The sequence below is a fragment of the Elephantulus edwardii genome, unplaced genomic scaffold, assembly GCF_000299155.1.
Source record: "Elephantulus edwardii isolate Elephantulus edwardi_28Jun2011 unplaced genomic scaffold, EleEdw1.0 scaffold00149, whole genome shotgun sequence".
Lineage (NCBI taxonomy): Eukaryota > Metazoa > Chordata > Mammalia > Macroscelidea > Macroscelididae > Elephantulus > Elephantulus edwardii.
Window position 1 is genome coordinate 3,953,805 of NW_006399899.1, and position 14,208 is coordinate 3,968,012.

Genomic DNA, 14,208 nt, shown 5'->3' on the forward strand with positions numbered 1-14,208 from the left:
GAAACTAGCTAAAGTCAGCGTTTTGAGTTGGTTCTGAGGATAGTTTACTCTGTAGATGGGAGAACCAAGGACCTGGAGAATGAAGCTACCCAGGATATGTGGTTCATGTCACAGTCACCAGATTACTAATTCAATCCATTTTTTCCGTGAGGGAGCAGGACAGCAGGTCTAAAGCCTGGGTCTGGTCTCCTGGAATCTAAGCTCACTTGAAGTGGAGGGGAATGGAGGGGAGTATAGGTGCTAGTACCTGTTGCCTGGAAGAAAGACTATTGTCACCATTCATAGTATTACACTGCCAGGTGCCCAATATGGAAGTGGAAGCAGCTGCATTCCGTGAGGACATTCAAAGGGAACAACAGAGTGTGTTTCTTGTTATTCATTCAGATCATTTATTAGGAGCAAAAGTTGGGCTTTCCCATCTGTGTGATATTACAACATGAAAAGTCACATACATACTAAGGAGACCCCACAGAATTGAGAGCCTTTCAACAGTACAGAGCCATAGGTTACAAAAATCAAAATACAAATGATCTCCCAAATTTGGCAGGAAACAAATACAATAAGAGGAAGCCTGGAATGGAAGGACACTTGCTTTTTAATAAGGCAGTTAAAAAAAGGAAAGATAATGGAAAAACCTCCAAAACCCAAAATGCATTCTGATGGGTGTTAACAGACAATAAAAATGTAAAACAAGGGATCTTATACAACTCTCTGTTATTGGCAAAGATGTGTTCATTAAGTGAAGCAACCAAAAGGATCCTGTATAAAGTCATAAGCTAGGTGAGAGAACTGTTTTAGATTTCTATCTTAAGAACGAGGATCACCTTGCTCCACTGTAGATTCCACCTTAAAACCCTTCCTAGCCATAAATGTGGAAACAGTCTGTGATGAAATGAAAGAATTAAAAGGTACCCCCTAAGCACCATGTTTCCCAGAGCATGATTTTGAGCTCAGCTGTGCTTTCAGCTGACTGCCCAGCTCAGTGATAGGGTCCATGAGGCTGCAAATTGCCAGGCCAATGAAATGACCTCAAAGACTGCCTAGAAGACAAAGCCCAACCCTATCCCATGAGACCCTGGGAGAACCCTACATCTCCCATTAGGGATTCTACAGCCTGATCTTAGGCTACATCTGTTGTCCTCTACCATTATTTTGGCAAAATTCAATTGAAGGCTTGATCATTTCATTCATCCTTGAGTTCTGTAAGTTGGTTCACAGTCCTTGAGAGTCAGTTTGGTCTTGAGAAGTCAGCCTGCAAGCCAGAGAAGGCTCAGAGTGCTGGACAAGCCAGGAGAGCTAGAGGTCAGTTCACACACATGGTGCTCAGGCAGAACTTTGTGCATTTTAATTTCCCCACCTCTAAAAATGAATGATTGAACCACAGCATCCTTAACAGGCTTTCCAGTCTATGGCATTCTCTGAGATTGAGACATGTGGTTTCCTCTTCAAGCTCCTAAGCTTTGTTTTCTAAATAAAACCAGCGTGTGAAGTGCTTGCAGGAGTCCTATTAAGATATAGCCCTTGGCAGCCATTGAACCTTTAAACTCCAAATGGAGCAATGGTGATATTTAAAGATCTAGCTGGAGTTTTCCTAAGTGAGGTGGTCAACATTAATTTTTATAGGGTAAGCATAGAACTAAGTCCTGTCTTGCGTAATTTATTTACTTTTTTAAGAAAACAGATTGAGTGTATACTCCCCCAACATGATTCCATTAGTTTCAGCAAGAATATGGCTGAAGAGGGGGTTTCTAAACATTCTCCAACATGGAACCAAATGCACAGGGGATGTAAAATCTTGTGTCACAGACATGACAAAGTGGGACAATTTCCTAGTTGCTCTTTTCCAAATAACAGACACTAGGCTCTGGGATAGTGCCACCAGCTAGGTTATTGGCCAAGGGGAATACCTTGTTTCCTGTGGCCTGATGGGACAGAGACTATGATGGAAATGACAGAGAACATAGAAAAGCCAGAGGTTTACAAAGATAGAACAGGCTTCCCCAAGAGGTAGTGAGTTCTCTGTTTAAGCCCAGACTGCCCAACTCCATGGTGGGACGGTTGTAAGCAGAATGTAAGCACCTATGGAGAAACTAGGTGACATAAAGGCCCTTTTGCACTTGGATCTTGACATTGTGAATGACTGGAAGCCTTCAGATGATTTCCATAAAGCAACCGCTCTGAAATCTGGACCTGGGACAGAGACAAGAACCCAGAGTAAGTTCCATCTCTCTCCTGCTAGCTCCCTTTCACCAAGCAGTTGCTCTGCAAGATATTAATGAAAAGTTCTCACAAAATAAACAGCCAAAATGCCAAGGTTAGACAAAATATTCCAGCTGCAAACAATTATTAATATCTGTCCTCTGAAGGGCTACAGTGACTATTTAGCTATTATAGGAACATCTAACAACTTGGCAGCTGTAACACATAAGTGAAATTCTTTATTTTACAACGCTGGTTTTGAATCCTTTGGTTTTTGATCTTTCATAGGCTTCAGCTATGATCTTTTTTCACATGCTATTGCCAAACTAAGAATTTGTTTATAGAAATGAGAACTTTGTCCATTTTTAAAACACCTTAAACTGAAGTAACATGAATGGCAAGATAATTGACATTTCCACATGACAATCTTTAGGCATGTGAAAGAACCATAACAGGCTGAAACTAAGGCAGAAACTGTACTCTTTTAAGGAGATAACAATGCCAGTTCTAGATTGGAGTTCCAGTTTTTCTCCAGGAGCACCAAGAGGAGCAAAGGCAATGCTGCAACATTGCAGGAGACGAGAGCTAAGAGTCTTTGACAGGTGGTATAAAAACAAAGGCAACCAAGATGAACACTCCTTCCCCCAAACCTCACTGCTCCCTCAAGCCAGACCCTGTTGTTCTGGAGGCCTGTCCATTGCTCGCGGGCAGAAGTCTTGTGGCTACAGATGAAGTCATCAGAAACTTCAGGAAGAGACTAAGGCAAGTGGTTTGGTGAGAGAACAGATTTTTGCACATGAAAAAATGCAAGTTCAGTTAGCTTTGTCTTTTCTCTCTCTTGACCTGCTTTCAAAGAATGAAAGGATATCCACAACCTACTCTACCTTTCCAAAGCATCTTTCTTTAGAGGAAAGACAGCACGGGACTCGAGTGCACACAGCGCCTGGCTGAATGAAGGTGAAAAGTTTCCTCAGGCTTCACTTGGGAACAAAAGTATTCTTAACGACACACTTGAACAGATGGATCCTAATAGCACATCTTCTTGTAAAGAAATGTGCAGCTGTCTCAACTGGGAAAACAGATTTGCTGTTAAACAATGACATGTCTGCCTTTCTGACAATTTTGGTTTAAATATTAGAAAGATACAATTTATTATTCTATAACATATAAATATTTCCAGACAACAGGTTAACAATGCTTTAACCTACAGGCTCTATCTGCCCCTCAATGTTGGCCCCTGTAAGAAAGTACTCCGCCCTGGCAAGGTAGATTTGGTGACTGATGCCATCAAAGCCTTTCTAATTCAGCCTGTCAAGAAAAGCCCAAACAAGCCACATATCTTTGATTCTGGATGCCTGCATCAACATCCTTGAGTTAGAAGTAATGAGAAGATCTCTAAATACATACTGAATCTGAATGACTGAAAACACTTTGAGAGTACTTTGACCTGCCCTCCTTAGCCAGGAGGCATATTGAGAGATCTCCACAGTCCAGAGTATAGTCTATGTACATTCATTTACATGTATTTAAAAAGCCAGCAATCTGCTAAGCATGCAAGTTGAACACTGGTGAGACTTGGCCTTAATGGAATACACTGTGTTTCAGTTCATGGCAGCCCTGTGTCATCTACAGAGGGCATGCACTCTGCTCCAGGGAACTATGACTACCAATTCTGCTCCCCTAGGAGTTCAGCCCTTCTCTGTGTTGGTACTGGTTAAGCCTCTTATGAGATGTTTAAAATTCTGCTAGGCCAGCTGTCTACTGCTCCTTTTATTATTTAAGGCTTAAGCAAGAACCCAGAATTGAAACCGAGTATGAAAATGACACGTTTGACCATAATACACATCACGATGGTCAGAAATGCAAATCTTTTTCTCCCAACCCCCCTACCAACACCCTCTAGCCCTCCACACCCTGATTAGAGAATTTTGAAAAAGCATATTTTTGGATATAAATCTTTGTTTTTACAGAATACTTTGGCTTTGATACAATTAGAATAGAGGAATCTGACTTTTTAGAACATACAAACAAAAAAGGTCATTATTAATATTTTTTAAAAAATAATTTTAGCAATCTTACTCCCTGATGGGAAAACAAATTATACACAAACATGAGCATCAGATGGCACCAGCCTTTGTTGCGGAAACCCATGATTTATTGATCTGAGCGCCTGTGTGTCAAGGCAAGTCACACTTCCAATCCCAGAGTTCCACTTTTCCTCTATGGTCCTTGGCGGCTTTCTTGGTAACTGTGAACCAAGAATCTGTACTTCTGAAACATTAGCCTAAAATTACTAAACATCTGCTTGTCAAAACATTTACTTCCCAAGAGAATGGGTGAAGGCTTACCAACTCAATTTCACCTCAAAGAGTGAAACAGAGAGGAATGTGCAAAGGACATTTCCTGTGATGGCCTTTATATCAGTGTTTCTGGAACCTTGATAAACATAGCTTTGTACATGTAACTGCCCTGAAATCCTCATATGATGTGAAATCGCTCCAGGGCATCAAGGATCCCTCTACATACACTCTAGCAGTTAAATGGCAGGTAACAGAAATGGCAGAAGTCTCTCTCGGTCAAGTGCAAGAGTGAAGCAGTTGTTACAAAGCTGGCACTCTTTGTGCCAGCTCAATTAGCCAAGAAATACTGATTGGGTGCTTACTGTGTAGAAGGCACAGGGCGATAAGAAGACCAGTGTCAAAATGATTTGCTGATAAACTACAAAATTTGTAACAAAGGGGGAACATGTGTCTCCAATGAGCAGCAAGCAAGTCCAGATTTGGGGCTGCTTGTGCTCCTCCACCTTCAGTTATAATGAACTTCTGTTCCAGGGCTATACTCCACATGTGGCACCTAGTATTACAAATTGACAACCAAAATAGTTTTTAATCCTACGTTTCCAGTAGAATTGATTTAATGCTTTGTTAAACTCTGCAATACATAGTTTTTCTTTCAATCTTTTTATGATCTAAAATTTTAAAAAGAAATTCTTTCTATACACATGCTTAATCATGATAATATAATCCTCCTGAACAAACAGATTTACAGTATTCATCAATCTTTTTATTTACAAGAAATTTTAACAGTCTTCATGGACTTAAATGTAGCTGATATCACCTGTGCATTAAGCATTGTTCTTCATGCCTTTAAGATGTGCTTCCTCCTCACTCGAGCTGTTTGCTGCCCTCTGATTTCTGATCCAGTCTACTCTTGTTGCTCTTCACCATGTAGATGAAGTAGGCAAGGGTCTCTTTTTCATTCACAGGTATGTTCCTGAAGTGTCGGCTGACAGTCTACATTGGGTGAAGCAACAAAGTTCTGTCAACCATGCACAAATCAGGGCCACCGATTATTGTAATGGCACTTCCCCAAATGCAGCTACACTACATCCTAACAAATGAGTAAAGTACTGCCAAGAGTTCAGAATGACCTTCTTTTTAGGGTTTAGGTGGCTTGGTTTCTAGGCTTTCGAGAAGCAACCTGAACCACAACCCTCCCAAGATGCAGTTCTATTTTCATGTGGGACCGCTGTCTAGGAGAGGGTCTTATGTTCATCCCCATGAAGAGCCTGGGGATGTTCTGATCAGCAAGCTGCAACCATCACCTCTCAAGCCCCAGAAAAGGGCAAAAATGCCCCCTTTTAGGTGTTAAAGGAAGAGTCAAATGAACGAAGAGAAATGTCTCAGCCCAAGAACAACCCTAAATAGTACAAAACTGTCTTTTGTGAGACCTACCAGATTGGAAGGCAAACTCACCATCTAATCCACTTTAAAAAAATGTTTTTAAGTCCTGAGAGCACAGGTCTTCTCTTGCCCTACCTAATTCGGTCTCTTCCACCAGGGATGAACACTGGGCAAGTGGGCAACGTTATCTTAGCACCAGTAAGACTTGTGTGCTCCTATGTTTTATGTGGACACAAAAATTTAAGAAAACAAAAAGACCAGTGAGAGACACCACTAAAAAGTAACAACAACAAAAAAAAATCTAGTTAGTGATTGGATTTTATTGAGCTTCCAGGGAAATTCTGAACGAATGGCTTGAGGTCACTATAGTTATGTGCTATTGAGTCAGAAATAAGTTGTAGCTGCTCCACCAGGTTTTTAGTAAATCACAGGGGAGGAGATTGCCCATCTTTCTTCTGTGGAGCTCCTGGCAGCTTCAAATCATTTGATCTCCCTTAAAGTGGCTAGGACAAGTGTGTACACACACACACACACACACACACACACACACACGGGGCAGTGGAAACCTCAAATTTGAAATACAGTATAGGAGATCTTGGTAGCATAGCTGGATACCTGTGGCACTGTTAACCGGAGGGTAATGAGCTGAAGCTACAGGAACTGACATGATGGTAGTGGGCTTGGCTTGGTTTTGAAATGGAGAGGTTATTTCTTTCTTAATCTACGTGGTATAACTGTATGTACTTTTCTCCATTTCTCAAGTTTTCCACAACAAAGAAAAACAGATGAGGAAAAAAGGAATGAAAATGTATCCACAAATATGGTACAAAGAAGAAGTATCAGGTCAGGCTGTCAGTATGTTAAAAAAATGTCCAGTAGAGTATGTCTGCCCTGTCCTGCTCCCTCAAACCATGTCAAAGACTTAGAACAGGAGAAAACTTTCTTGTACTTCATTTTTTATAACAAGTATGCTTCTATTACCAATAGCTAAATTGAAGATATCAAGCACATATACAGACACAGAACAAGTTTTGAAATCATTAATGTGATCTATCTGATAGGTAAAAAGGACGTATGTAGAAAACAAAGGTCAAACAAAAGAAAACTCGGAACTTAGGATCTTGAGATTTCAGTCCTGATTCTGCCACCAACTTGCTGTGTGATTTTAAGTAAAAATAATTTTTTTGTGTGTCATAGTTACTTTTCTGAAAATGGGTCCTTCCAGGTGTAAAGGTTTGAGATTTCAAATTGGGTAACACAGAGAGGCACATACAAACACATACAGCAATAGGGGTAAGTCATAGGGCACAGTTAGAAGCTCAATGTTGACTCTTTAAAGATCAATTTTGTCTACCTACTTCTGCGAGTTGGGCTTTGTTAAAGCCTGGTCTGGTCTGCAATTTGTAGTGTCGTTTATAACGTCGTAAAGTATTCACCTGCAACTGGAACAGATCAACCTAGAGAAAAGAAGAAGCACATTATTAGGCTTTCCTCAGCCACCAGGACTCACTGACAGCCCATTATGTGCCTACAGCTGTTTTAGGTGGGGACAGGGGTGGGAGGGCAACAAAAGAACTTTTAGAAATGGTCCTCTGAAGATTAGGATCTCCCTGGTAGGACAAAACTAACAGTAGAAAATGAATTCTGATGTGGTGGGATGGGCCCATAATGTAAGTGGAGAAGGTGAAGCTTAAGCTAGAGGAGGCAGGGTTTAGAAGGCACAAGCAGGCAGAAGGGACTGAGTGAGATCATGAGTGTAGAAATGCAGGAGAACAGATGGTGTTGGGGGAGTGGTCAGAAGTGAGACTGGATTGGTGAATGAGTTGAAGTGTAGAAGGAGCCATCAGAGGTGGTGGAGGGTGATGCTTCAGGAAGATGCTTCCAGTGGAAGACAGACAAGGGCCAAGTGGAAACTCGGTAGCAATGACTCAGAAATGAGAGGGTAAAGTTTAGCTCTGGTGGGTTGGAGATAACAGAGAAAAGGCTAAATCAGAGCTATGTCCTGAGGGAAGACATGTTAGCATCTGACAGGAGACTGGAGATGGGCAGGAAGTATGATAGCCTGAAGAACTGTGGGTTTTCCCCCCCCAAAAAATAGTTCTTGTTAAGGCTCATCCTTCAGGCACTTGAATCCTTGGTGACCCTCTGGAGAAAGCTCAAAAACTACTGGAGTGAAAGTAACGAATCAGCAGGCTGGGTCAGGGTCTCCACAGATGACTGGATAGCAGAGGGAAGGGGACCCCTTTTGTTCTAACACAGGAAGAGAGGAAAGCTGCACAGTCATGAAATATTGAAGACCCAGAAAGTTGGGCTGCCTTTACCTGCCTCTAAAAGAGATGTTCTTGCTTCAGGCAGGTGATGAGCACTTAAAAACAAAATGAATGATCAATGCGAGGGACCAAAGTCCTTCATTCTTTTCAAAACATTCCTCAAAACTTTGATTTTGTATGTGAAAAGCATTAAAAATTACATAAATCTATTTCTTTATAAAACAACAATAATAAAGCTAAAGGCAATAGAAAGATACTGTAAACCAATGCTGGGAAAGGATCTACAGGGAGAGGCAGAGGGAAAGGGCCGCTATTTGCAAAGGTTTCCTTCACATCTGCAGACAAAGGCCCGCCTACTCTTTCTATTCCTACATAGTCATTTTCACTCTGAGTGGTAACAGGCAGTTGCCTTATGAAATATTCATGCATCAAATATTCAATGTACGCTATAAATGGTTTTTCTTTTGCCAAGTCTTAAGTGAAAACAATTTAGATAGAAAGAAAATCTAATATTCCTTCTAGGAGCCTTGCTTAATAGACACTGGCACCTTGAAGGAAAGGCAGCCCTCTGGTTTGAAAAGACTTGGTCTCATCATCTAGTGCAGTGGCTCCCAGGCCCTCATCCCCTGAACATATGTCTGGAGACTTTTTTTTTATATTGTCATGATTTAGGGGGTAGTGCACCTGGCATCTACTACCTGCTAGCTAGTGCTATTTCTAAACATCCTCTAAGACAGCCCCCATAAAACAGAATTAGCAGGCCCCAATGTTAATACAGTCATGGCTCAGAAATCTCTATTCTAATTGACTGGAATGGGTCCATGAGGACAAGCTTAAGCAGGGAGACAGGCAATCAAGAGAATGATAGAAAATAAGAGCTGCTATGAACTTAGAAATCACACCTTCATTACACACACACATATCTATAAAATGGTTGTACTTGAGCTTCTGTCTGGGGCTTCCTGAAGAAAGACAGTGTGGCCTACTGGTCCAGGGTCTCCACTCTACGTGTGACCTCTGGTCTCACTGTTTGTCTGTGAAATGATGGGGGAAGTTCAACCAGCTGATTTCTAAGTTTGCAGTTCTCAGATTCAACATTCCTATGACCCACTCTTTCATCAAACCACAGCAAAGCAAAGGGGACTAATTATTTCTTAGCACCAATACCCAAACAGGCCAGAGGTAAACTCAGATTAGAATTCTTTCTTTCAGCTTCTCAAGCTGATTGTTTTAACTTTTACCTCAGGAATGTCAGTGTCATGCTCAGGAGAATCGCCACCATCATCACTTGTTTTCCTCTTCCTTTTATTTCGTACGCTCTGGATGAAATTTTTATGGAAGTCACAGATATACAGGTGCCTTACCTGATGGAAAGCAAAACAAATTCAGAGTTCCAATTCCATGGAACTGAACTTTGATAAATGTCGATAGTCATAGAGGGGCCTTAGGCCTTTTGTTCATTGGGTCGCTATGAGCCGTGCTTGACTCAAAGGCAATCAACAAGAACAACAACAACAATTCCATGGAAACACCTATCACACTACAGGCCGTGCATCATTTTAAGAAGCTTACTACTGACTTGTTATGTGCCGTCAAGTCACTTGCGACTCATAGCAACCCTATGTACAATAGCCCTGAAACCCGCTCTATCCTGTGTCAACCTTCTTATCTCTGACACCCCCAACACCTCAGTGACTGAATCAATCCATCACCAAACAAGAAACACAGAGAAAGTTAAGACTACACTGGGCAATGCATTATAAAACAAGTCTTCACTGAATGGAGAAGATAATAAACTGTAAAGATTCAGCAAAAGATGAGATTCCTGTCACTGAGAAGGTCAAGGTGGAAGCCTCTGATGAGAAGAGAGGATTTTTCAGGCAGATTGGAAGCATTCCAGATGGGGAAAGAAAGACAGCCAAGACTTCGGAGTCTCAAATGAAGATGACAGCTGGGGTGAGTAGGGAAGGCCCATGGCTTGACACTGTCAGTGGATCCGGTGAATGCCCATGCTGGAGAGTGGTAAGTTTTGAATGTGAAGGGGTAGTGTGAGAGTAGGTAGGCTTTTCACCAGACAAGGCAGAATCCATCAGGCTTTTAAAGTCGTATGGCATTTTCAGAAAACCTGTAGAGTTGGGAACTTACAGAGGGCTGGATGCAATGTCCTGAGAAAGAGGAAAGTAGAAAAGAAGAGATGGTGGTAATAGCATATGAGAAATTCTACTTTGATAATGGCAATAACTATTATTACAGGAGGCCAACAATCTTAAAAATGGTATTCCTTTATATCATTTTATAATTCTTGTATAGCTTCACCTATGATTCTCGAACAGAAACATACTGAAATTCTAACATGGTAGTGTCACTTACTGATTTTCTCATGCAGACTGGGGCATAATAATAAGTGAAAATAGTGACAACAGGCAGAGATGTGAGGATTATGCTTGAAGGTAATTACCAGGGCCAGCTGAGGAAACAATTTTAAAAAACCAAATAAACTCAAATCAACCAACAAAACTTATAGAAAGAGAATGTCTGTTTAAATGATGTAAGATTGTCGATACTGGAACAGACTGTGCACAAATGTTCTAGAGATATTTCTGAATTTGAGTGTATTATTTAAATGCTTAAAGACAAAAAGTAAGCTAGCTAATAGGAAATCAGTATCAATTATTTCAAGACTTTTTCACAGAGAAACTATTAACTCCTTAGAAAAATAATCACTTTTATGAGTTTTCAGTTTATGCTGTGATGGTGTCTTGAAGACAAGTGCTCAACAAATGCCTGCTGCATCAATAAAAAAAGCAGCTTGAGTCTGCAAATGACACCATTTAGGTAAGGTTAAAAATAGGGATATGTTTGCCAGATTGCACTCTGAAAAAGTCATGTAGGAAGAAAGCATGCCCATGGAATACTGTGCATACCCAAAGGGAAGCTGGCCCTCGACTCTAGCTCGCTTGCTTGCATGGGCATCCTGAGAGATTAGTGACAAGCTGGCAGGATGGCAAGACAAGTGATCAAGAGCTGTGACTGGGAGATTTCAGTATCAGTCAGGGAGGAGAATTTAATAATGAATCAGTGAAATTCTCATTTTTTTAGAGGGGTACACTGAGTCACCAAGAGATGAGAAATGACAAGACTTGTGGCCTGTGTTCTTTGCTATTGCAATATTTTGTTCTGTGGATTTATCAAAACGTCTACTTTTCTTAAGGAGGAGGAGGAGAAAATACGTCAATAGGCAAGTGTTTGAAAGTACATTAGATTTTTTTTTAACCTCAAACAATAACTTTTAATGGAACAAAACATCACCAAATTCTACATGTAAAAGACTAAACTGTCTCAGTCAGAATTTTAGGCGTAATTATTTAAAAAAGTGTCTCTGCTAGACCTTTTTACAATATAAATAAGAATTATTTCTTATAACCAATCAATCCACAAGTTTTGAAAGAATTCTCGAGATCAGTAACCTTTTGGTGGGGGTAGCATGACAGCAAAGACTCTTGTATCTTTTTTCCCCTCTGCTTCATTTTTTCCAACAGATAAAAACTCTTTTAACACAGTAGTTACTTTGAACTGAATTCCTGCCCAAGCCTGAGAAAATGAAATAGAATCTCATTCAGAAATAATGACTGCACAACACCACCTTGGAATAAACTGAGTGATTCTACCTTGTAAATCTACGCCGTCAGAAGCATTACCTTTTGGTAACACTAGAGGTAGGTCTAGCTGCCTCTCTTCTAGGCAGTGTGTAAAATTATCAACACAGCTCAAGACAGGCTTCCTACTGGAGTCACTGGGTGAGTGACAATATTAGGGTAATTTAGATTGAAGGGCAACTAATGGTTTAAAAAGACTGAAAATTTTTTCTTTCCTTCCTTTTTTTTTAAAGATGAGGGAAAACTTTATTGTTGTAAGCTGCCAGGCACCCAACAATCTATACAGAACAAGTCAGATTCCAAGTGGATGAATTAATTGCTGTCCTCTAAATAACCATTTCACCTCAACATATTAGATAATAAGGACCACTTTGGTGTCTCAACAATTGTTTGGTCTCAGAAGAATTCTAGCCATCCTTTATTCATTCATAGAGATTTGTAGTTTCTTTAAAAAGTCACTAGCTCACTCACCCTCAGAAGCACCTTTCTATCACAAGCTGCAAATGGATTATAACATTAAAACAACAACAAAGAACCAAACCTGTGAGTAGGATAGTCTGGAATAAAGAATTAGGAAAACATTTTATTTTTTCAAAGATTCCATTAAACCTGACAAATGGGATTTGGAAGTAAATTAAATAATGAAATTAAGAAATTTACCAGACTCTAAGGTGTTGTGTATGGAGTTGTGTTGGCACATGTTGTACTACTAAGAGTAGTGGCTTAGTGGTAAAGAATTGTGCTGCCAACCCAAAGGTCCGTAGTTCCAATCCACCAGCTGCTCTCTGGGAGAGAGATGGACAATCTCCCTTGTAGTTTACTGCCTCTGAAAACTTACTAGAGGGTCAGTTATGGGCCAATTCTGACTCGATGCTACGTGACAACAACTATTACGTGAAAAGTTTGAGTTTCAAATCCACCAGCAGGAACAAGAGAGCAATATATGGCAGTTGTCCTTCCATTAAGGTTTACAACCTCGGACACAGATGGATGGTCCTTAGGAGTCAGAACTCAACCCGGGGCAGGTTTGGTTTGGTAAGTGCCTGCTGGTGCAGTGGTTTAAGCACGCAGGCTGCTAAGCCTGTCAGTTGTTCTATCCCACCAACCAAAAGCTCCCAAGAACAAAGATGTGGCAATTCTCCTTTGCTCTGTACGGTCAGAGGGGACTTGTTAGCAGTGGGTAACTTGCTATATGACTTTGGGCAATGCCATTTTAAAAATCTTTAGGCCTCAGTGATAAAAAAAAAAAAATCACAGGTGAAAAATAGTATCTCTTTTAGTTTCACAAACAGTGGAGGATTCTCGGATTTTTTCCCAAGTGGAAAGATTCTAAGTAGCAAATGGATGTTAACCATTTAAGCTCTTAGTCAGTCATCCCGAATACGAATTCATTTCCAATTTCTAATCCTAAAGAAGCCACTAAGGCTTGTTGTAGCAACAGATGTCAAACTAAAAAGTTCTTAATTGGTTGACAATAGGCACATCTTTAGAATTGTTAACTAGAGAAAGTAAAACCACGCAGGAGAAGTTAGACACAAAACACAATGTAATTCCATTGTCATTTAAATCACCGCCCTCCCCCCCAGCCAGGGAACACTCCCCGCCAACCCCCACCCCGGATTTCTAAAGCTATGACTCTAAGGGAAACTGAATTTTTTTTTTTTTTCCTTCCAGTCACATCGACTCCAAAGACTTGCTCTTGAGCTTATTTTTTTTCTGCCATATCCTTGAAAACCCCAGCTCCTCCCAGCTGCCTGCGAAGCTGCGAGCTCGGGGACCCGCCGCACAGCCTGGGGAGTGAGAACCGTGCTCCGAAAAGAGGAGGGAAGTTAGAGAAGACTCGGGTCCCTTCCTCGCCCCCATATTCTCTCCTTTGTGGGCCAACAAGATTAAGCACCTCTCCCTGCTCCATACCAATAAAACAAGATCAAAACTGGTGTCAAAGCTCCGCAGGCGGGTCTGGGCGCGATCGCCGCGCCGGCATGTCAGCGCCGAGCGGCCTTTCAAACTCCCACTCGCCGGCTCTGCAGATAAAGGGCGGCGAGGCCGGGAGCGCGGGGCGCCGCGAGAGCCCGGGCGGGGTGGGGGCCGGGACGGCCGGGCGCGGGGGCCGCACTCACGCTCTTGTCGATGTCCAGCTTGAGTTTCTTCTGCGAGATGCTCTTCTGGACCCTCTTGCTGAAGGAGGCGTTGCCCGCGGGCCGGACGCAGCGCTCGCCGTCCTCGATGAGGCAGCAGCTCTGGCCGTAGCCCGGGGCGGCGGCGGGGGCGGCGGGGGGCCCTTCGCGGCTGTCCTCCTCGGTGCTGAAGCCGTTCATCTCCCCGCCCCGGGCCGGCCCCGCTCGGGGAGGGTCCCCGCTAGGCCACTCGGCGGCCGCGCTCCCCGAGGGGCAGGTCGCC

At 41.9% G+C, this 14,208-nt stretch overlaps 1 protein-coding gene across 3 annotated transcripts; it reads right to left on the minus strand.

The window, feature by feature from the left end:
- Positions 1-5,363: 5,363 nt before the first annotated feature.
- SAP30L (SAP30-like) lies at positions 5,364-14,126 on the minus strand. Of its 3 annotated transcripts, XM_006894733.1 has the most exons (4): positions 13,929-14,126; positions 9,394-9,516; positions 7,241-7,339; positions 5,364-5,492 (listed from the first exon to the last, which is right to left on the minus strand). In XM_006894733.1, exons 1-4 carry the CDS (start codon positions 14,124-14,126, stop codon positions 5,364-5,366), a joined length of 549 nt encoding a protein of 182 aa, XP_006894795.1. The 3 variants fall into 3 exon arrangements, with proteins under 3 accessions (XP_006894795.1, XP_006894797.1, XP_006894796.1); XM_006894735.1 differs by lacking the exon at positions 9,394-9,516 and having other exon boundaries at positions 7,241-7,324; XM_006894734.1 differs by lacking the exon at positions 9,394-9,516.
- Between the last annotated feature and the right edge of the window lie 82 nt (positions 14,127-14,208).